The sequence below is a fragment of the Danio rerio genome, chromosome 12, assembly GCF_052040795.2.
Source record: "Danio rerio strain M-AB ecotype USA chromosome 12, GRCz13ab, whole genome shotgun sequence".
Classification (NCBI taxonomy): Eukaryota; Metazoa; Chordata; class Actinopteri; order Cypriniformes; family Danionidae; genus Danio; species Danio rerio.
The window spans coordinates 37,449,744-37,472,056 of NC_141032.1; the positions used below are offsets into that span (position 1 = coordinate 37,449,744).

At 33.9% G+C, this 22,313-nt stretch overlaps 1 protein-coding gene and 1 long non-coding RNA gene across 14 annotated transcripts in view; both read left to right on the forward strand.

The window, feature by feature from the left end:
* qki2 (QKI, KH domain containing, RNA binding 2) overlaps positions 1-22,313 on the forward strand; it is a 74,679-nt gene that overhangs the window by 19,394 nt on the left and 32,972 nt on the right. For all 13 annotated transcript variants that reach the window (XR_015503337.1, XR_015503338.1, XR_015503339.1 and 10 more), the window contains exon 2: positions 10,540-10,682. Coding sequence is in view for 6 of the 13 variants with exons in the window: in XM_087274775.1 (XP_087130901.1) it covers positions 10,540-10,682 (143 nt within the window). In the remaining 7 variants the exon portion in view is untranslated. The remainder of the gene's footprint in view (positions 1-10,539; positions 10,683-22,313) is intronic.
* Positions 6,650-9,732, forward strand: LOC147841453 (uncharacterized). The gene is made up of 3 exons (XR_015504458.1): positions 6,650-6,718; positions 7,070-7,326; positions 7,847-9,732. It is a non-coding gene; the product is annotated as an uncharacterized LOC147841453 (long non-coding RNA).

The window sequence follows — 22,313 nt, forward strand, 5'->3', positions numbered from 1 at the left end:
TTAGATCAGTAATATTACTAATAACTAAACAAAAAACATTCATTCATTCATTTTCTTTTCAGCTTAGTCCCTTTATTATTCAGGGGTTGCCACAGCGGAATGAACCGCCACAAAAACCGTAAAAGGAAATAAAGTAAAGTAAAATTTATTCAGTACAAATATATATTTTAAGTATTTTGAAAATTAATTTTTTATCTATATCTTAGTGAATATAGACAATATATTTTGGTGCATTTAAAAAAATATTTATTTTTAGATTCATTAAAGTATGTGGTCAACTAGCATCTTAGATAGTAGAATAAAAAGATGTGTTGCAAAAGATAATCTACAAAATTTCTACTAAATGTTATTTTAATTACTTTTTTGAATTGATTAAAAATAATGTAATATTTTTCCCAGTGTTGGGTTGTGGCTGGAAGGGCATCCGCTCCGTAAAAACGTGCTGGATAAGTTGGCGGTTCATTCCGCTGTAGTGACCCCAGGTTAATAAAGGGACTAAGCCGAAAAGTAAATGAATGAATGAATAATTTTATATTTTTCGTAACATACAGCTTGGAAAATAAGTATCAAACACTCAGAAAACATATTTTTAAATGTGCTGTTGACTTGAAATTTTCCTTGGATGTTGGTAACAAACAAAGAAATCCATATATGTAAAAGAAAACAAGTCTAATTCGTTTACAAATTAATTTATGTATAATAAAATGAAATGATGCAGGGAAAAAGTATTGAAAACATGAAGAAAGGGAGTTGTAGAAAGGAAGTGAAAGCCCAGACAGCAGCTGAAATCTCTCAGTAATTCTTCAGCAAACCTCTTCCCTTTGTCATTATAAATTAAAATCAGCTGCTTTGACATTGACATTATCAGGAGGTTCAATTCCATGTCAACAACTCATTTAGAAATGTTATTCCCAGGAAAACATGGCATATTCAATACTTATTTTCCCCGCTGTATTCAGTAGGGTTGTACAAATTTTTGCACTGTGATTTATTTATTTTTTTGTTAGAGTGGTTTTAGCTTTGGCTTTGATATTGATCTGATAATCTGATATATACACACATATCTTCTTGTGTAACATCCTATATTTATTATTATGTATTATTTAAAAGAGAGATCTGTAAGGGGTGTGCTCATTTATGCTAGACACTGTGTGTGTCTCTTTTGTATTTCACAGCCTTGAAACTATGATTATTATAAATCAGATAATGACAGAACTTGTATTATGCTAAGGAGATTAGCATAAAACTTGCAGTTAAAGACCTAATGAAATCTTGTTATTTGACTTATTTAGGAGATTTTCTTTTATGTTTGTTACATTTTAAGTCATGTTGTTTAAAAAGATTGTAGCTGCAATTGAAGTAAATCTGCTTTAACCTCAGGTATTGGGTCTGGAGCTGAAAGCTGCGTTTAGTTGGAAGATTTATTGCCAGAATTAAGGCAAATATTGTTCTTGCATGTACACATTGTTTTACACTGTCACCAACAGCCTGGCAATTGCGGTAACTGCAGTGTGTGCTCTCTGTGTGAGAATGAAGGAGGAGCTGGACAGTTTCCTGGCAGTCCAGACTATCCAGATGGTTTCACTGTTTGCAGTCTACTCTTTCATCCCTCTTGCAACCTTTTCTAGCTTTTTTCTACCTTTCTTTTAACGTTTCTTCCTCTGTTCATCTCAGCGTCTTTCATCTCCCCCACATTGCTACAGATGGTCAACTCTACTGTATGTATGTGAGAGAATGTGTTTGCCCCTTACTGATTTAATTATTTGCATGTTTGTCACACTTTATTATTTCAGATCATCAAACTAATTTAAATAGTAGTTGAAGCTAACACAGGTAAACAAATCATGCAGTTTTAATATGAGGGGTTTTATTATTAAGGGAAAACAAAATACAAAACTCCATAGCCCTGTGTAAAAAAGTGTTTGCCTCTTAAACTTTATTACTGCTTGGGGCCACTCTTAGCAGCAACAACTGCAATCCAGCATTTTCGATAACTTGCATTGAGTCTGTTACAGTGCTGTGGAGGAATTTTGGCCCACTCATCTTTGCAAAATTGTCATAATTCAGCCATACTGGAGGGCTTTTGAGCATGAACTGCCTTTTTAAGGTCATGCCTCAGGATCTGAATTGAATTCAGGTCAGGACTCTGACTAGACCAGTCCAAATTCTTCCTTTTGTTTTTCTTCAGCCATTCAGAATTAAATTTGCTGGAGTGCTTTGGGTCATTGTCCTGCTGCAGAACCCAAGTTTGCTTCAGCTGCCCGGACATTCTCCTTCAGTTATTTTAGTACACAGCAAAATTCATGGTTCCATTTATGTAACAGCAAATCGTCCAGGTCTTGAAGCACAAAAACAGCCCCAGACCATCACATCACCACATTTTACTGTTAGTACGATGTTCTTTTTTTCTGAAATGTGGTGTTACTTCTACAACACACATAAGGGGACACACACCTTTTAAAAAATTCCAACTTTTTTCTTGTCAGTCCAAAGAGTATTTTCCCAAAATTCTTGAGGACCGGGCAAAACTGAGACAAGCGTTCATGTTCTTTTTGCTCACCAGTGGTTTTTGTCTTGGAGCTCTGCCATGCAAACCATTTTCCCCATAAGAAACCCTTGTCTGTTTCTTATGGTGGAGTCATGAACACTCACCATAACTAATGCAAGTTAAGCCTGCAGTTCTATAAATGATGTTGTGGGATCTTTTGTGACCTTTTGAATGAGTTGTTACTGCACTCTTGAGGTAATATTTGTCGGCCAGCCATTCTTGGGAAGGTTTTCTACTGTTCTATGTTTTTGCTATTTGTAGTGGCTCTCACTGTGCTTTGCTGCAGTCCTAAAGCTTTAGAAAGGACTTTATAACATTTTCCAATGTTATAATTTTCTAATAGATCTCAATTATCTTGGATTTGGATTAATTTTGGATTTGGACTAACTTTAGATCTCGGCTTGATGTCTAGATTTTGAGGACCTTTTGGTCTACTTCACTTTGTCAGGCAGGTCCTATTTAGGTGAATTCTTGATTGTGAACAGCGTGTGGCAGTAATCAGGCCATGGATATGGCTTTAGAAATTGACCTTAGGTGTGATACACCAGAGATAAGCTGTTTAAGCAGGGGAGTCAAACACTTTTTCACACAGGGCTATGTAGTTTTGTAATTTGTTTTCCCTTAATGATAAAAATCTTCTTTTCAAAACTGCATGATGTGTTAACTTGTGTTATTTTTGACTAATATTTAAATCCATCTGTTTGTAACCCCAAGCTGAAGCAGACTTGGGTTTGCAGCAGGACAATGACCAAAAGCCCACCAGCAAGTCCACTTCTGAATGGGTCAAGATAAACAAAATGAAGAATTTGGAGTGGCCTAGTTAAATTCCTGACCTGAATCCAATTGAGATGCTGTGGCATGACCTTGAAGAGGAGTTTCATGCTCAAAAACCCTTCAAGGTGGCTGAATAACAACAATTTTGCCAAGATGAGTGGGCCAATTTCTCCACAGCGCTGTAACAGACTCATTGTAAGTTATCAAACATGCTGGTTTGCAGTTGTTGCTGCTAAGAGTGGCCCCAAGCAGTAATGAAGTTTAAAAGGCAAAAAAAAAAAAAACATTTCACACAGGGCTATGTAGTTTTGTACTTTGTTTCCCCTTAATAATAAAATCCCTAATTTTATTCATGTTATCTTCAACTAATATTTAAATTAGTTTGATGATCTAAAACAGTGGTTCTCAAACTGTGGTATGTGTACCACCAGGGCTTCCTTCTAGTGGTACGCGGAGGAATCAAATATGTCATATGTACAAAAATGATTTAAAAATGTAAAAAAATATGTTATATGTTAAAATGATTTAAATATGAATATGATGACATATAGCCTATGTTTTCAGGTGTTGATAAATAGGCTACTATGTTAATACTTTAAAGGAGTTGATTTATTATTATTATTTTTTTAATTTTAAGAACAGTAACCTTTCATTTTTAACTTTTAAAAGCACATTTTATTTTAAATGTTGACGTTTTTAGTCAGTAGTTATTTTACTGTATTTCAATACTGGTAATTATGGTGGTACTTGGAGAAACAATTTTTTTTCTGAGGTGGTACTTGATGAAAAAAGTTTGAGATCCACTGATTTAAAACATTAAAGTGTGTCAGACATGCAAAAAAAAATAAAATAAAATCTGTATCACTTTTTCACACTACTATATGTAAACTATTAACTGATTACATTTTCATAAATGGTACTGTATGATGATATATATCGTCATCAGGATATGAGATGACACATCATATGAGATTTTTGTCATATCGCCCAGCTCTATGGTCAGATATTACATCTTTTATCATTTTACTTTATTTATTCCGGTACCCTGAAAAAAAATTATTCAAAGATGATTACTTGGATATACCCAATTTTTTTACGTTAAGTGGTTGTAAACAATTTATTTGTGTTGAATTTAAGCAAACAAATTAAGTTGAACATTAATTAAACTTAATTTGTTTGTTTAAATTCCACACAAATAAATTGTTTGCAACAGTTCTGCATGCAACACTTTTTTAAGCAGCAAAGTTGAAAGAGTTTTCAGCATCATTACTCCAGTCTTCAGTGTCACACGATTCTTCAGAAATCATTCTAATGTGCTCATTTGGTGCTCAGGAAACATTTTTATATCACCACTAATGTTTCAAAAATGTTCAGAAACTGTTTGTAATTGAGTACTTGCTTCATATTCTGTCAAGTAATTAAATAGACAGGTTTTCATACATTTTTTCACTTCATACTGTGCAGTATTTTTTCTTTTGTTATCTCCAATTCTGTTTATATGAATTTGTGTGTGTACATGTGCACACATCTCTTCAAGCCTTACGTAATTGCTCACACTGTGAAGCAGTGTTTGGTTGAGTAACCGCTTTGTCTTTCTGCGGTGTCCAGCGTGGTCTGGAGACCGCCAGATTTTGCAGGCAACAACACTTTTGTTCACTAAACGACCAAGGAATGTGTCTGACACCTCACATTAAATCACACTTGTATTTCTGCCAGCACATATACCAGATTTCCAGTACCTCATTTCAAAAAGTCTAAAAACTGCATGCAGATTTGTCATTTTGAAATGATGATCTAAGCACAAACTTCCCATGGCCGACACTGGAAGCGTGAAAAATACTAAAGGTGTCAGAAGAGGTCATTTAAACCAGACGCATGACAGTGTGTCATTAGTAAATAACAGAGATGAAATAGGTTATCTGCTGCGCTGTGTGTTTAAAGTGCAGGAGCTCTGCTGGCATTATGGAGGTGATATTTATGTCTCGGTGATGTAGTCGCTGCCATACCAGACCCAGTGTATCATACTGTAGTATTGGACAGCTAGACTCGGATGACAGTAAACAAACACAAGCTGTAATCAGAGTCGACTTGTGTCCTCTTTGTCTCTCACACACAAACACTCACTCACACACACATGTAAATGATGGTGTACAGCAGCAGTAGGAAGGACTATCTCACTGTCTGTGTATGTAGTGGTTCTGCAGTGTTGACCAGTCGGCTGTAATGTTTGTTTTTAGTGCACTTGAAGGTTGTGCTAATAACAGTGAAACTAGGGGTGGACAATGATGTCTTACTGTATGTCATCTCAGCTGTGCTGTGGGGAAATTATATAGGGTTTAAACAGACAGCAGTGTAAATGTCATTGTTTTTATATTTAGTAGTAAGTATTATTTTAGTAGCGCATCTTAAATTTTGAAGGATCAGTTTTAAGCTAATATTCAATGTTTGCCAGTATAATGTCCGAAGATATCAATAGTAATCCTTTTGAATGTATGATTTTTCAAAATAATAATAATATAAAACAATATCAGATTGCTTTTTGCAATATTTAATTACTATTTTATTACAAATATATGAATAGATTTGGTGGCTCAGTGGTTAGCAACTTTCGCCTCACAGCAAGAAGGTCGCTGGTTCGAGTCCTTGCTGGACCAGTTGGCATTTCTGTGTGGAGTTTGCATGTTCTCCCTTTGTTGGTGTGGGTTTCCTACGGGTGCTCTGGTTTCTCCCAAAGTCCAAAGATGTACAGTAAATTGGATGAACTAAATTGGGTGTATGGTGTATGAGTATGTGTGTGACTGCGAGAGTGTATGGGTGTTTCCCGTACTGGGTTGTGGCTGGAAATGCATCTGCTGTGTAAAACATATGCTGGAATAGTTGGCAGTTCATTCCTCTGTGGTGACCCCTGATAATGAAGCTGAAGGAAAATGAATGAATAGAGCATACAGGAACTGTAAACAGTCTGCTCAAAGCTAAAATAATATGTTTTTAGTAAACAATAAGTAAATATGTAACTAGTACAATAAAATTAACTATACAATAATAGTAACTATGTAAATAATAATACTGTTCGAAAGATCACAGTTTAAACCTAATATTCAATGTTTCTATAGTATAATCCAACCAATCTCCTTTACAAAGTAAGCTAAAGAAGATGGATTTAAATATCAATATGAATCATTTTCAATGCATGATTTTTAAAAATAATATTATAAAACAACATCATATTTCTTTGCAATGTTTTTATTTAGAATTTTAGTAAAATATATGAATAGAGCATACAGAAGCAGCTGTAAACATTTCGCATAATGCTAAAATAGCACACTTATTAGTAAACAATAAGTAAAATATGTAACAAGTACAATAAAATAAAAACACTACAGTATTAGGAACTATGTAAAATAATAAAACTAATAATACATTTTGAAGGATCAGTTTCAACCTAATATTCAATGTTTGCAAGTATATTGTCCAACCAGTCTCCTTTACAAATTGAGCTAAAGGAAGATCGATTTAAATATCAATATTAATCATTCTTAGTGCATGATTTTTTAAAATATTAATACAAAACATTATCAGATTTTTTGCAATATTTAATCACTATTTACCTTCAAATATATGAATATAACATGCAGAGACATCTGTAAACATTCTGCTTAATGCTACAATAATATGTATTGTTTACGTATTAGTAAACAATAAGTAAAGTATGTAACAAGTACAAAAAAAAAACCAATACAATATTAGTTGATGTTAAATAATAAAACTAATAATACATTTTGAAGGATCACAGTTTCAATATAATATTCAGTGTTTGCAAGTATAATGTCCAGCCAGTCTCCTTAACAAAGTTAGCAAAGGGAGGAAGGATTTAAATATCAATATTGATCAGTTTCAAAGCATGAATTTTTAAAATGATATTATAAAACAATATCAGAATTTTTTGCAATGTTTTAAAAACACTATTTTAGTAAAATATATGAATAGAGCATACAGAGACTTTTGTAAACATTTTGCGTAATGCTGAAATAATACGTTTATTAGGAAACAATAAGTAAAATGTGTAACATACAATAAAATAAACTAAACAATATTAGTAACTATAAAACTAGTTAAATATTAAAACTAATAATACATTTTGAAGGATCACCTTTTCAATCAAATATTTAATGTTTGCAAAATGTTTTCATAAAAAGATAAAACAACATCGGATTTCTTTGAACAAATATCGTCACTGTTTTGGTACAAATATTTTAATGGAGCATACAGAGACTTCTGTAAACATTGTGCATAATGCTAAAACAACACGTTTATAAGTAAACTAAAGTAAAACTGTGTAACAAGTACAATAAAATAAAAACTGTACAATATTAGTTATTAATTAATACAACTAACAATAATGACAAAAGCACAACAATACTACTAAAACTAAAATAAAGTTCTCAATACTACTAAAACGAAATCTAAAATACTATTAGAGTCACTCTGAAATGACTCAAATAACTTATTAATAAAGTCATCTAGAATGGCAAAGAAAGCGTTCTTGCAGGACTCCCAGAGTTCATCAAGATTCTTTGGATTCATCTTCAATGCCTCCTCCTTCTTCTTACCCCAGACATGCTTAGTAATGTTCATGTCTGGTGACTGGGCTGGCCAATCCTGGTGCACCTTGACCTTCTTTGCTTTCAGGAACTTTGATGTGGAGGCTGAAGTGTGAGGAGGAGCGCTATCCTGCTGAAGAATTTGCCTGAATTTTATTGTGGTTTGTAATGTAATATTCAGCACAAATGTCTTGATACCTCAGGCCGTTAATGTTGCCATCCACTCTGCAGATTTCTCGAACACCCCCATACTGGATGTAACCCCAAACCATGATTTTTCCTTCACCAAACTTGACTGATCTCTGTGGTAATCTTGGGTCCATGCTGGTTCCAATAGGTTTTCTGCAGTATTTGTGATGACTGGAAGGCAGTTCAACAGACGATTCATTTGAGATCTTTGCAACTTTTCCAAATTATCAACTAGGAGTCAAGTTATTATTTGTTGCTTTTACAACTGGGATCGACGACAAGACTTTGGAATATAGATATATAGTATATCACTCAGCACGTGACTCATGGGAAGTCAGACTTAGTCTAAAGTGGAATGTTAAGCTACAGATTCACACAAAATCCAACATAAACTTCTGACTGACTGTTTAATCCTATTTCAAGACTCAATTTGAAGTGTCTAATTATACCAATTTCTTGTGTAAGTGACTGAATGTGTAAATTAATCGGCTTTGAGCAATTTGAGCCGGTGTTTGGATTTGTATTTCATTGTGGTTCTTCGTATGGCTGCTTTCACTCCGAGGCTTTATTTCATCAGCTTTATTCTGAATGATAGCATATGAACGGCCTAATGTGACCGCACAGTCGGGAATCATTTAAAACATTGTAAATCAGGAAAACGCAGTGTTTCATGGCAGGAATGGGACACATGGTGTGACAAGCCTGTGCCAAGAGCATGTGTCGTATGTAATTGAGTGTAAATCTGCTTACATCTGCGTTTGCTAATGTACGGCATATGAGAGACAATGAAAGTGGGTGTTGCTGGAGTTCAGAAGACCAAGTACTGTTGAGTTATTGCTTCTGAGATCTAGTTGAGGTTCTCTACTTTACTGCGAGATCCTATGGGAGCCCAACAGGCTACGGCTAGCTCAGTTCAGGGTTATATTTAGGTCATTTTAATCTGTAGGCCTGCAGCATGCTTTGATGTTGTCATTTGGAGTCGTATTGTACATCAGTGCAAATCCATTCTAATAAACTGCTGCTTCTCCCCAATATCCTCCGAAGAGCTTTTGTTAAATAATAATTATTGCTGCAGTCTTTTAAGCTTCTCTCTTTGGATTTCCTCGGTTTGGACGGGCGAGCATTCAAAGGGCTGGTGTCTGATTCACTCTTTGCGAATGCATATCATGGGGCTCGAGCGCTTCCATGGCTGGCTGGGCTCTTGTGCCCTTTAGGAGTTGTTTTTAAATTAAATAGTTGCACGAACTCATCAAGGCTTCTGCAAGTCGTTTGTCACATGAAGTACTTGATTTTCCTGTTTTAGAAGATGGATGAAGCAGATTGTGTGGGTTAAGTTAATAAAAGCAGTGGTTTGTAATCTTTTTTTAATCTTAATCATGATGACATTTTCAAGATACTAATAATTAGACAAGTCATTGTATAACAGCGTTTTGTTTTGAAGACAGTCGAGAAAAAAATAGCTTAAAGGGGCTAATAATTTTGACCCTAAAACAGTTCATAAAAAATTCTAAACTGTTTTTATTCTAGCTGAAACAAAACAAATAAGACTTTCTCCAGAAGAAAAAAATATTAGCACACATACTGTGAAATTTATTTTGCTCTGTTATCCATCATTTTGGGAAAAAAATAAAAATAAATAAAAAATCAAAGGGGGGCTAATAATTCTGACTTTAATTGTATATATATTTATATATATACATATATACATATATATATATATATATATATATATATATATATATATATATATATATATATATATATATATATATATTATTTATTAATTTATTTAATTATTTATTTACTTTATTTAAATATTTATTTATTTTCTTATTTATTTACATATTTTTATTTATTAATATATTTTTTACTTATTTATTTGTTTATATATTTATTTATTTACTTATTATTTTATTTACATAATATTTATTTATTTATTTGCTTATTTATTTACTTATTCATTTATTTACTTATTTATTAAATATAATACTAAAAATGCTGGATAATTTTTTTGGATTCAGTCATATTTTGTTAATTTTTTATTATTATTTGAACATTTTTATTTAATTTGTATTTTATTTAATAATAATAATAATAATAATGTTTTTACTTTTTTCTTTTAACCTTTTTATTTTATGAAGTACTCTCATTATTATTGTTGTTGTTGTTGTTGTAACAAATTTGCATGGATTGCTTCCTTCTGAGAAACGCTAAAGGAAAAAACAAATATTTGAAGGATGTAGTTGCTCTTTGACTTACATTTTTCAAAATATCTACAGCACTTTATGATTTGCAAATAAAAGAAAGTCATACAAAAATTCTAGATTTTTAGGTCAATTATGACTATAAACATGTTTGTTAGGCTCATAATCACTCCTAATTCAAAGTGCCTTTATATAATGGAGTTTTACTGTGTCTGTTTGGTAGAAATTGGACGAGTACGGAAGGACATGTACAATGACACTCTGAACGGCAGCACAGACAAAAGGACTTCAGAGCTCCCGGATGCTGTGGGGCCCATTGCACAACTCCAAGAGAAACTCTATGTGCCTGTCAAAGAATACCCAGACGTAAGTGTTGCTTAACTCAAGAGCAGTTTCTATTTTGGCAAAAGCTTCGAGTTTTTTTTGTTGGTCACATACTCTGCCTATTTTAAGCAGTCTCTAAAATGAGGTGTTTGGAAACATAGCAGCTTTATCTTTTGAGGTAGTAGCTACATTTACACACAGTACAAATATTCTATGATGCTAAAGGCAATACTTAACAAAACACATTTTGTCCATTTTATATTTGCATTTTTAACTTAAAGAATGCATGTTAGTACCTTAAAGGGATAGTTCACAGAAAAAAAGAAGACTTACTCACACTCAAGTTGTTCTAAATGTTTGAGTTTTTTTCTTCTGTTGAAAACAAAACAAGATAATCTGAAGAATACTGGAGAAAAAGCTGTCATTGAAATCCATATTAGAAACAAAAAACTGTAAGTCAATGAGAACATTCTTCAGTATATCTGTCTTTGTGTTCAACAAAAGAAGCTCGAACAGGTTTGTAACAAATGGAGGATGAGTAAAAGATGCCAGTATTGTCATTTTTGAGTAAACTATCTCTTTAAGATGCTAATTGGTACTATTATGTCAATGTTTTGGACATGTGTGCACCATTTGTTTGTTATCTTAACGCAAACTGTTCATAATAGTAGTTTAAAGGGCTTGACCACCCAAAAAATGAAAATGTCCTCAGGATTTACTCACACTCAAGTGGTACTAAATGTTTATGAGGTTTTTCTTCTTCTGTTGAACACAAAACAAGATAATTTGTAGAATGCTGGAGAAAAAGCCGTCATTGGTATCCATATTAGAAACAAAAATACTGTGGAAGTCACTGACAACATTCTTCAGTATAACTTTCTTTGTGGTTAACAAAAGAAACTCAAACTGGTTTGGAACAAGTAGAGGATGAATAAATTATGCCAGAATTGTCATTTTTAAGTAAACTATCTCTTCAAGATAAATGGTACCATTGTGTTACTATTTTGGACATGTGTGCACCATTTGTTTGTCATCTTAACACAAACTGTTCTTCATAGAAGCTTAAAAAGATTGGTAACCCAAAAAATGAAAATGTCCTCATCATTTACTTAGTACACTCAAGTGGTACTAAATGTTTATGAGGTTTTTCTTCTTCAGTTGAACACAAAGCAAGATAATTTGTAGAATGCTGGAGAAAAAGCCGTCATTGGTATCCATATTAGAAACAAAAATACTGTGGAAGTCACTGACAACATTCTTCAGTATAACTTTCTTTGTGTTCAACAGAAGAAAGAAATTAGCTTGGAACAAGTGCATGCCAGAATTTTCAGTCTGGAATAAATCTCTTTAAGATCCTAATTTTTACATTACGTCACTGTTTTGGACATGTGTACACCTTTTATTTGTCATCTTAACACAAACCGTTTATATTAGTAGTTTAGAACCTAGTACTCCTCAACAAATACACCCTAGTTAGTTGTCTTATTGTAAAGAGTACACAATAGTAAGTAAATATGCTATAAACAGGCAAGTAATCATGCACACTTATATGCCTTTTGTTTGTCATCCTAGTGTTTATTAATATCTAAAGATGCTTAAATGTACTAGTATGGATGCTTGTACACATCTTTTATGTCATCATACCCTAAAAAGATTGGCTGCGTCCGAAACTGCCTACTACTCAGTAGGTACTGCATTTGAATTTAAACGTACTACTCGGCCGTTAGAAAAGTACGTTCTATACAGTATGAATGTGAAAAGTATGAATGGAATTCGGACGAACTACATCTGCCATTTTGTCATGGTCACATGACCTTCCTGTGTCAGTTGCGTCGCTTCACTTTCATTTATGAATTGTCTCGCAGGGCATTATGGGATAGCGCAGCGTGCATGGGATGTGCACTCCAGAATCTCACCTGAAGTAGTAAGTCATCCGGGTACTTCTCGCATACTGATTTTCGAATTCTATGTATTCGGACATTCTACTCGGCTCGCATACTTATTTTAGCGTACTATATAGTATGGAATTATGCAGTTTTGGACGCAGCCATTGTCTTTTAGTATTGTAAGATACAAAAAGGTACAATTAAAGGGATAGTTTACCCCCCAAAAATATATTTACTCACTATTAACTCACCTTCATGTGGGTTTTAAACCTCCATGAGTTTCTTTATTCTGTTGAACACTAAAGAAAATATTTTGAAAAAAGCCGAAAACTTGTAACCTTAGTAGCATAGTAGGAAAAACAATTACAATACATTCCAGTGGTTTGGTTCAAGTAAAGGGTGAGGAAATAATGACAGAATTGTCAATTTTGGGTCAACTATCCCTTTAAGGTCCTACTACAGTATGCACAGTTATTGTAATACTGTATGTACTAGGGGTAGGTAAGTTCAAGCTATTTCACAATACAAATCAGTTCTGTCCCTAAAGGAACAACTGCACAATGTGTTTTTATTTCTGCTATTATTTTCCACAGAATCAACACATTTGTGTACATAGCTTGTTTTTTAGGGAGGAAGTAAAGATTTCTGTAGCTCCAATGAATCCTGAAATTGCACAATTTATGTTTGGCCCTCTCCCAAACACAGTTTTATCTTGTCAGATAGTAGTCTGCTCTTGAATCTGCATCAATTCGGGCATGTTTTTAAGGGCAAAGCAGCTGATTTATTGATAAGGGTACATGTCAGTGCATGCACATAAACAGAGAGAGACGTGTTCGTTTTGTAGAGTACCCAAATGCTAGAAAACTGCAAATTTGTCCATGAAAACACATCTATAGCGAGACTATTATCACAGGTGGATCCTCAGGGACAAACATGTTGTTTAGGACTTTGATTGTCTTACCTTAGATGTGTACTCTGGGGAGTATAAGGAGCCTGCAGCAGACTGATCCAATTAACTCATCTCTGCCAGGACGGCAATAATCAAAAGACAATAATTAGCATGGTAAATATTGCTTAATACCTCAAGTTTAGGTGTTATTTGACTCCTAGCCTATTTGAATGCATCGTGATTGTGGGATTTTGTATGCAAGGGCTGCTTTCACACTCTTCTCGGAAAGCATAATTTATGCTGTGAGTGGATTATGCGAGGAGCCCAATCTGAAGCATTTGTATGTGAACCGAACAAACTGCTGGGATGTAAGTTTTCAGCGAGTGATTATCTGGCCTGTTTGATCTTGACCGGGTTTAGGGTTGAGGCTGAGTTTAAGGAGACGTTAAGTAGACGGAGGAGAGTTTCTGACTGTGGGCTTTCACATTTCTGCCATCTTAAAGAGCTGATAGGAGCGATAGCAGGGTCAGGGTTAATCGAGTTTGAATGAGAGCCGCATAACAGGAGCCTCTCTGTTATCTCTCGTTTAGTTATAATTAACCTCTGTGCATTGTCCTCTATTTCAGGGTGAAGTGCTGACAGCAAGTGTGTGAAATTAACTTGTTTGAAAAAGTATGTGGAAATTGGAACTTCTGAAATGCAATAGATCTCATTCGAATTCTGTTCTTGCATCAAGTAAACACGTTTAGAAGGAAGAAAAGCTGTTGAGTAGATTAGCCTGATGGATGACAACACACAGGAACTTCTGATGTGGTATCGGGTGTCTGGTGTATTAAAATGTGACGCATTTTGACAACCTGCTCAGAATTTGCTATTGTTGAGTGACTTATTGAGGTCAGATGCTTCATAAAGCGGCAAAGTCATTTGGAAAATCACACTGACTGCAGCAGTAGGTCTTGTTCATGTGCGACATTGCCCAATTATTGTGATTATTTAGACTCAACAAAAAGGTTTTTTTCTAGCCTGTTGAGATGCCTAATTGGCTTGCCATCATTTCCACTGGGTTATTCTTTGCTAAAACATTTATAAAAATGCCTTGCTAAAATAAAAAGTTTTGCATCAGATTGCAAAAGGCCATTAGATTAAAGTAAAGTGTTTGGGTTAACATTTCAAATAACTTTTTGGAAAGAAAAAAAGCAAAAATGTAGGTGTGATAATGTGTCACCATTCAACTTAACAGAGATTTGTTGTAATTATTCTTGCATGCAATTTATTGTTTATTTTATACAAGATTCACACACATATAAAATCAACCCAATCAATCAAAATTCAAGATTTTTTCCCCAAATAGAGCTATTCCAGCCATCTGTGAAAATTGTTTTCATATCGCAAAATACACTCGCTGGCCACTTTATTAGGTACACCTGTCCAACAGCTTATTAACGCAAATTTCTATTCAGCCAATCACATGGCAGCAACTCAATGCATTTAGGCATGTAGAAATGGACTAGACGATCTGCTACAGTTCAAACCGAGCATCAAAATGGGGAAGAAAGGTGATTTAAGTGAATTTGAACGTTGCTTGATTGTTGGTGCCAGACGGGCTGGTCTGAGTATTTAAGACATTGCTGATGTACTAAGATTTCTTAATCGAATAGAATACCTTTGGGATGTGTTGGAACTGGAGATTCGCATTATGGATGTGCACCTGACAAATCTGCAGCAACTTTGTTATGCTGTCATGTCAATATGGACCAAAATTTTTGAGGAATATTTCCAGAACCTTGTTAAATCTATGCCACGAAAGATTAAGGCAGTTTTGAAGGCAAAATGCAACCCAATCTGGTACTAGTAAGGTGTACCTAATAAAGTGGCCTGTTAGTGTATATCGAAGAAAAAATCTAAGAAAATACTAGAAACCAACATTGTAATATACTTTGTTTAAGACTCTCTTGTGCCATGTTAGTTAGTTTTGCTCTATTGTTTTCCCCCCAGCCCTCTCCTTTACATTCCAATGGTCATTGTCTTTCTATAAATCATTTAAGGGCAGCACAAATCCTCATCTTGTTTGCAACCATCAATCATCAGGCTCGTTTTGAGAGTGACTTTGCTCCCCTGTAATAGAAGCAGAATTCAGATAATCCCGTCCGGGTTTCCACCGTCCCACCACCACCAGCGCCAACACGGAGGTCATTGGCCTTTCTGTCCTCTGCCGCCTTTCGGAGAGAATGATCCAGAACATTATCCCTGCCTGCATAGTCTGTGTGAAAACAAATGTGGACTTTGACGAGGAGATGGGACGGGTGGGGTGTGATGATTAGTTTTTCCATTCTGCATGCTCTCAGCGCCTCTATGTAAAGAGCGTTCAGAGACTGTCATCCTCTTCCCACTCTTTTCAGTCTAGCCGTCGACTGGTAATGAGGTTTTCCGATGCTTCATTGTTGTGCATTGAGAGCCAGACACTTTAGCTGTAGTTCTTGAACTTGTTAGAAAAGCACGGGGAATTAAAGGACATGGAGTTTGCTTTGTTTTGGTTGCATTCTTTGTTTTCTTAAAGAGACAGTGCAGCCAAAAATGACATTTTATTTATTCTCATGCTATGTTTCTAGTTTAAATAACTAAAAATTGTAAAATCAAGAAGCAGTATTGGTTTCTTGCATTTGATAATTAGGACTGCTTGATATTGGAAAAATTCTGAAATTGCCATACTTTGTTTTTCTGCGATATACAGTTTAGTCAGAATTATTAGTCCCCCCGTTTATGTTTTTTCCCCAATTTCTGTTTAACGCAGATTTCTTTCAACACATTTCTAAACATAGTACTTTTAATAACTCATCTCTAACTGATTTATTTTATCTTTGCCATGATGACAGTAAATAATATTTGACTAGATATTTTCAAGACACTTCTAAACAGCTCAAAGTGACATTTAAAGGCTTAACTAGGTTAATTCGGTTAACTAGGCAGTATAAGGTAATTAGGCAAGTTATTGTATAATGATGGTTTGTTCTGTAGCCTATTGAAAAAATATACAGTAGTTTAAAGAGGCTAATAATTTTGACCTTAATGTTTTTAAAAAAACTTAAAACTGTTTTTATTCTAGTCAAAATAAAACAAATAAGACTTTCTTCAAAAGATAAAATATTATTAGGCATACTGTGATAATTCCCTTGCTCTGGTAGACATAATTTTGGAAATACTTTAAAAAGAAAAAAAATAAATAAAGGAGGGCTAATAATTTTGACTTCAACTGTATGTTGTGAATTTCCCCATATACCTGGAATAGCTCTATTTGGGAAAAAAATTGCATTTAGATTGATTTTGTAAGTTTGTGAATCTTGTACAAAGAATAATAAACAAATTGCATGCAAGAATAATTATAATAGAGCAAAGAAAAAAGTACAAAAAAAAATGCTTTATGGTTGCCGAAGAGTCGAACAGTATTCAGGTACAGAAACTGAATAATGAAATGTAAAATAACAATTAACAGTACAGGCTAGTCTTCGGACGAGGCAGTGGCGCAATAGGTTGTGCTGTTGCCTCACAGCAAGAAGGTCGCTGGTTTGAACCTCGGCTCAGTTGGCATTTTTGTGAGGAGTTTGCATGTTCTCCCTGCGTTTGGGTGGGTTTCCTCCGGGTGCTCCGGTAGGCTAAATTGTCCGTAGTGTATAAGTGTATGAGGGTGACAGGCCCAGATGACAGGCCGCCCAGAAGGTGTAAAAAAGTCGTTATCATATAGACAAGTCTAAATGGAGGACTTGTTCCAAAGAGCCGACCCCGCAACCATACGGGACCAAGGCCAAAGAAGAAGAAGAGTACAGGCTAGTCTTCAAGCAAATTAATCTTATTTCAAAGCAAAACCAATATTATTTGCTTGTTTTAAGGAAAAAGTCATTTAATTTTGACATTATTTAAATTCAGTACAATTCATGTTTATTTCTTTAGCGCTTTTACTATGTAGATTGTGTCAAAGCAGCTTGACAGTTCTAGTAAAGTCTAAACTAAGAGTTGAAATTCAGTTTAGTACAGTTCAGTGTGGTTATAAATTTCACTCCTGTCCAAACACTGAAGAGAAAATCTATCGATCCAGCTCCACAAGTCCCGATCTGAGCAAGCCAGTGGCGACAGAGGAAAAAATCTTCACCAATAAAGTTTCTGAAAATTTATAAAAACAAGATTTTTAAACTTGTCTAGTAAGAATTTGTAGATATTTGAACTAGAACAAGATGAAAACTTTAAGTAGGAAAAAGTGTAATTAACACAAAGTGTGATTGAATCAGCATTTGCACAAGCACAGCCTGAAAATACTAAACTACAATAACACACAAACACACAAACAGACAGACAGAGCCTCCACACAGTAGTCTGATGAGCTCATGTCTAAATATACAGCACACAGAGCCATCGACCCCCAGCAGCTGAGAATATGTGAGCTTTAAAAGGAAGAGAATGCATTGTGACCCTGAGAGAGATGCAGCTGCCTGGCTTATCACTCAGTCCTTGTGACAGATAAGGTTAAATGCTGAAAGAGCCGCTCTGCAACTGGCCCACTAATGCCAAAAGCACAATGTCTTGGTGCCGTGACATTGTTAAAGAGCCGGCGCAATAAATCACACCACGGGTCAAGGCACAGCTTTACCAGTCATTCAGCTTGCTCAACTGGTGGTTTTCCTACCTAGATGTCACAAAGAATAATTAGTAATATTCAAATGAGAGTGGAAACTAAATATATAAGTTAAAGATTCACGAAATATTGGATTTTGGGAGTTTTTTTTTTTTTTTATACTTTCTGGCCAATAATTTCATTGGCTCATTTAAATTTTTCATTATAATTTTCTTGAAGAACAAGTTTTTACTGACGAAAACGACACAAAAACTAAATAAAAAGTGATGATGACAACAACTATAATATAAATATAGTGACATTTTCGTTGACGTTTAAAAAGAGACGAGAATTTGATTGAGGAATGTTTTTTCAGAATCAGAATCAATTGTGGTGTGTGATGCACGATGCACACATGCACATTTGAAAAGTAACTGGTCTACAGAAGATGTGGAATGCTATTATCATCTTCCATCGGAGCGTTTCTTATTTACTTTTGCTTAGCGGAAACGGTAAATCCTCTCACTGACCTTTTAGATAATTGACTCTGTTAGATTTTAAAATAAAAGTTATTACATCAGTAAGTCCTAAATTCATATGATCATTCATTTTTGTAAGGAGTTGTTTCCTTGCGTGTTTCATTTTAGCTGCGGTTACAGTTTAGCTACCCCTAATCTAACGCCTATAGTAACGCCTACTAACCTCTGTCTGAAGACTAGTTGTTTACCATGTTAAAATAAAGGCTTTGTTAAATAATTGCAAAATCCTTTTCTAGAACCACTGTTCTTACATGTGGATTGATTGCTGACACAATTTTACATATTACTTATGATTGATTAATATGACTAAATATGATTAATATAATTAATTTTTGGTCCTCAATGGAACAGCTAATCCATATTTTAATAAGATTGTTTTTGTTATTTTAAGTTAGAATATTTTGTATAAATAAATGTATACAATATTTTAATTAAATAACACCTAAATTACGACAAAAATATTTAGTCAACTATATCTGGAGTAGATTTATTCGACTAAAATCTTGTGAAATTTAGTCGACTAAACCTAAAATGATTCACTAAAATATAACTAAAACTAAAATGGAATTTTAATCAAAAGCCTAAGGCTATAACTAAATCAAAATTTGCTGTCAAAATGAACACTGTCAGCATGTATTTCATATATACCACAACTCTACATAGAAACTACCACCTTTCAAATATTATTGATATTATATCAAAGTTTAAAGGATATTCATTGCTTTAATGCGCTTTAATACAGCATAAAATTCCTGTTTAAATGGAAATGATTTTCTCTTTCTCTTAAATAAATAAATATGAATGAACACCAGAAGGTATAATGAAAGGTATCGGAAGACTTGTAGGATGTTTCATCTAATCAATTAAGCCACATACATACATTTTGATAAATATATGCATTATATTACACATTTATCAAGTTTTACTTATGCTGTTCATTGTTTATTGTACATTTATTAAATGTGAATTGTTACAGATGTGGTTCAAATGTTTACATTTGACCAAAAAAGTAGAATAGAAATGAATGTTTCTGTTATTAAAGTTCATATAAATGGTTAATAAACTACTGATAATATAGCTTTCTAATTCAAAAAGCAAAGAGCAGATTTACTGCCATAAAATAACAAAAGAAGTGCCATGTTCATATGAATTTTTAGAAAACAGAATAGCTAAATCCACCCAATATATTACTACATGTTTTAACTTCAGTAGTCTTATCAGAAATTGTATCTTAAAAAAGCAGTTTTTGGTGGAATAAGCACAATTTTTAATCACAACAAATAAAGAAAATGTCTGTTATCATGACCACTTGTCATTTTCTCGAAGAAAAAAAAGCTAAATAATTCTTTAACAAATGGAGTGCTTGTTATTAGTTAGCATATTATGTTGTTTATGTATTTATTATTATGTTGCTAATGTATTTATTTATTATGTATTACAAAATAATACCAAATGAACATATTGTTGTTGTTATTGTTGTCATTGTTATTGTTTATAGACCCATTTTTAAGTAAATAGTTTATAAATATTAATTTTAACATAGAAAAAACGTCAATTAAAATAGGAATTTGCTTTAGACTAAAACATATATCCTGTACCATTTCCAAATTACACTGGCTGTTAAATACAGTGGGTATTTGTGTTTGTATGACTTTTTGACCCATTTGTTAGACTACATGTGACTTGAGTTAGGGCAGGAAAACAGGGTGGAGTGTGGTTAAGGCTTCCCTCGTAGCACATGGTACATTCCAAATCTGCATTTGGTCTCTAGATGTTCCCCTTTCAATAAAGTGGGATTAGACATTCCACACATTCTGCCAGGGTTTACAGAGCCCCTCTGATTGAATTATACAATTATGTTACCATGCTGCAGTTTACGTCGAGCTCTGCCAAAGCTTCCATATGGGAGAACCATTAGCAAAAGGGATGACGATCTGTGTTTTTAACCTTGAGGATGTGACTCTGCCACTGCCGTTCTATGCTGGACACTTTTAAATGCTCTTTTTAGCAGAAAAATTATTAAAATTATTTATATTTATATAAAAATTATGATGATTTTCTTACAATAAGGGTCACATATTTAATGTAAGTGTATTTATTAACTTGAAATAAGTAATCAACAGCACATTACAGTATTTATGCATGTTTGTTAATGTCAGTAAGTGAAAATGAGAAGTTGTTCATTGGTAGTTCATGTTAACGAACAGTGCATAAACTGATGTTATTACATGGCTGTCTGGAATACTTGATTCCAATTGGTCAGTTATGACATCCCATGGTATGTTATTCTTAGATAACAACCGCTAAATAACACAGGCTCATCCAGAAACTTCTAATCACCTTGAACGTCAGTGAATACATTCGAATCATAAACTTGCATCCAGATCTAAGTCTATCTGCTTGTCTGTCATGCCACAGATTTTGACTGTTTGTCATTGTCTTGTGAATGAATAATAAATAGATCAGTGTATGCTTTTTTTTAGCCAGTTTCAGTTCTATCAGCTTTGCATTTTTGATTGTTTGATGCCATCTTGTGACTGAATAATGTGCAGGTTAGTGTATACTCCATCTGCTGTGTTAGTTTCTGTCTGCTTTGAATTCCGTTTTAGCCCCCCCATTAATTTAAAATAATGTTTTCCAAATGATCTTTGACAAACCAAGGAAACGTTCACAGTATTTTCTATAAAACAAGAATAATTCTTCTGGAGTCATAATACAGTAAGTCTTATTTCTTATAGTTTGTCTTGAATAAAAGCAGTTTTTAATATATAAAAAGAACATTTTAAGGTCAGTATTATTAGCCTCCTTAAGAAATATTAACGGTTTATTTTTGATTGTCTACACAACAAACCAGTTATACAGTAACTTGACTAATTATTCCAACTTTCCTAGTTAAGGTAAGTTTTATAATTACACTTTAATCTGAATCAAAGAGTATAAAATACTTAAAGGGACTTTGTCTGAATACAACTGTCTTGCAAAATAAATACTAAATATTATGCACTCACTGTCACTATGGGAAAGATAAAAAAGTTATTAGAAGTTAGACTTATTAGTTAAACTATTATGTTTAAAAACGTGTTGTAAAAAATCATGTGTTTGAAGACTCGTGCTTTGTCACTACTGAAATCAAAAACAAATGAAGGCGTACTAAACGAGTTGAATATTACTTTTACATGAGCGTGACTGAAAACTATGGGCCCTATCATACACCCGGCGCAGTGTGGCGCAAGGCGTGGCGCAGTAGTCTTTTGGTAGTTTCAGCTTGGCGCAAGAGTCGTTTTGAGGCGTTGCGCAACGCTGTTCAAATAGCAAATGCATTAGCGCTCATTTTTGCGGCCATAGGCGTTCTGGTCTAAAAAGGAAGGCGTTCTGAGGCGGACTGCTGGCTCGTTGCTATTTTGAGAAACTATAATAGATTTTTCATTAGACAAAAACTAAACCGGTCTAAACTCCGGCGCAGAGTTGCGCCTCGCTTACACACTGCTTAATACGCACAAGAGAGCAATAGGCAAATATCTTTACATATGAAAAAATTTAAATGTTAAGGATATATATAGGATATAATAAGAATATATATAGAATATAAATATAAAGGATTAAAATATTACAAAACATTATTTTCTAGCCTACATAAATATGAAAAATCACTGCTTTTATGTCTTCTTTATCTCGGGAGGCTTTTTCAGTTCATTCATAACAATTTGCTTTTGTATAATGTTATTATTATTAGCAGTATTATTTATTATATCCATA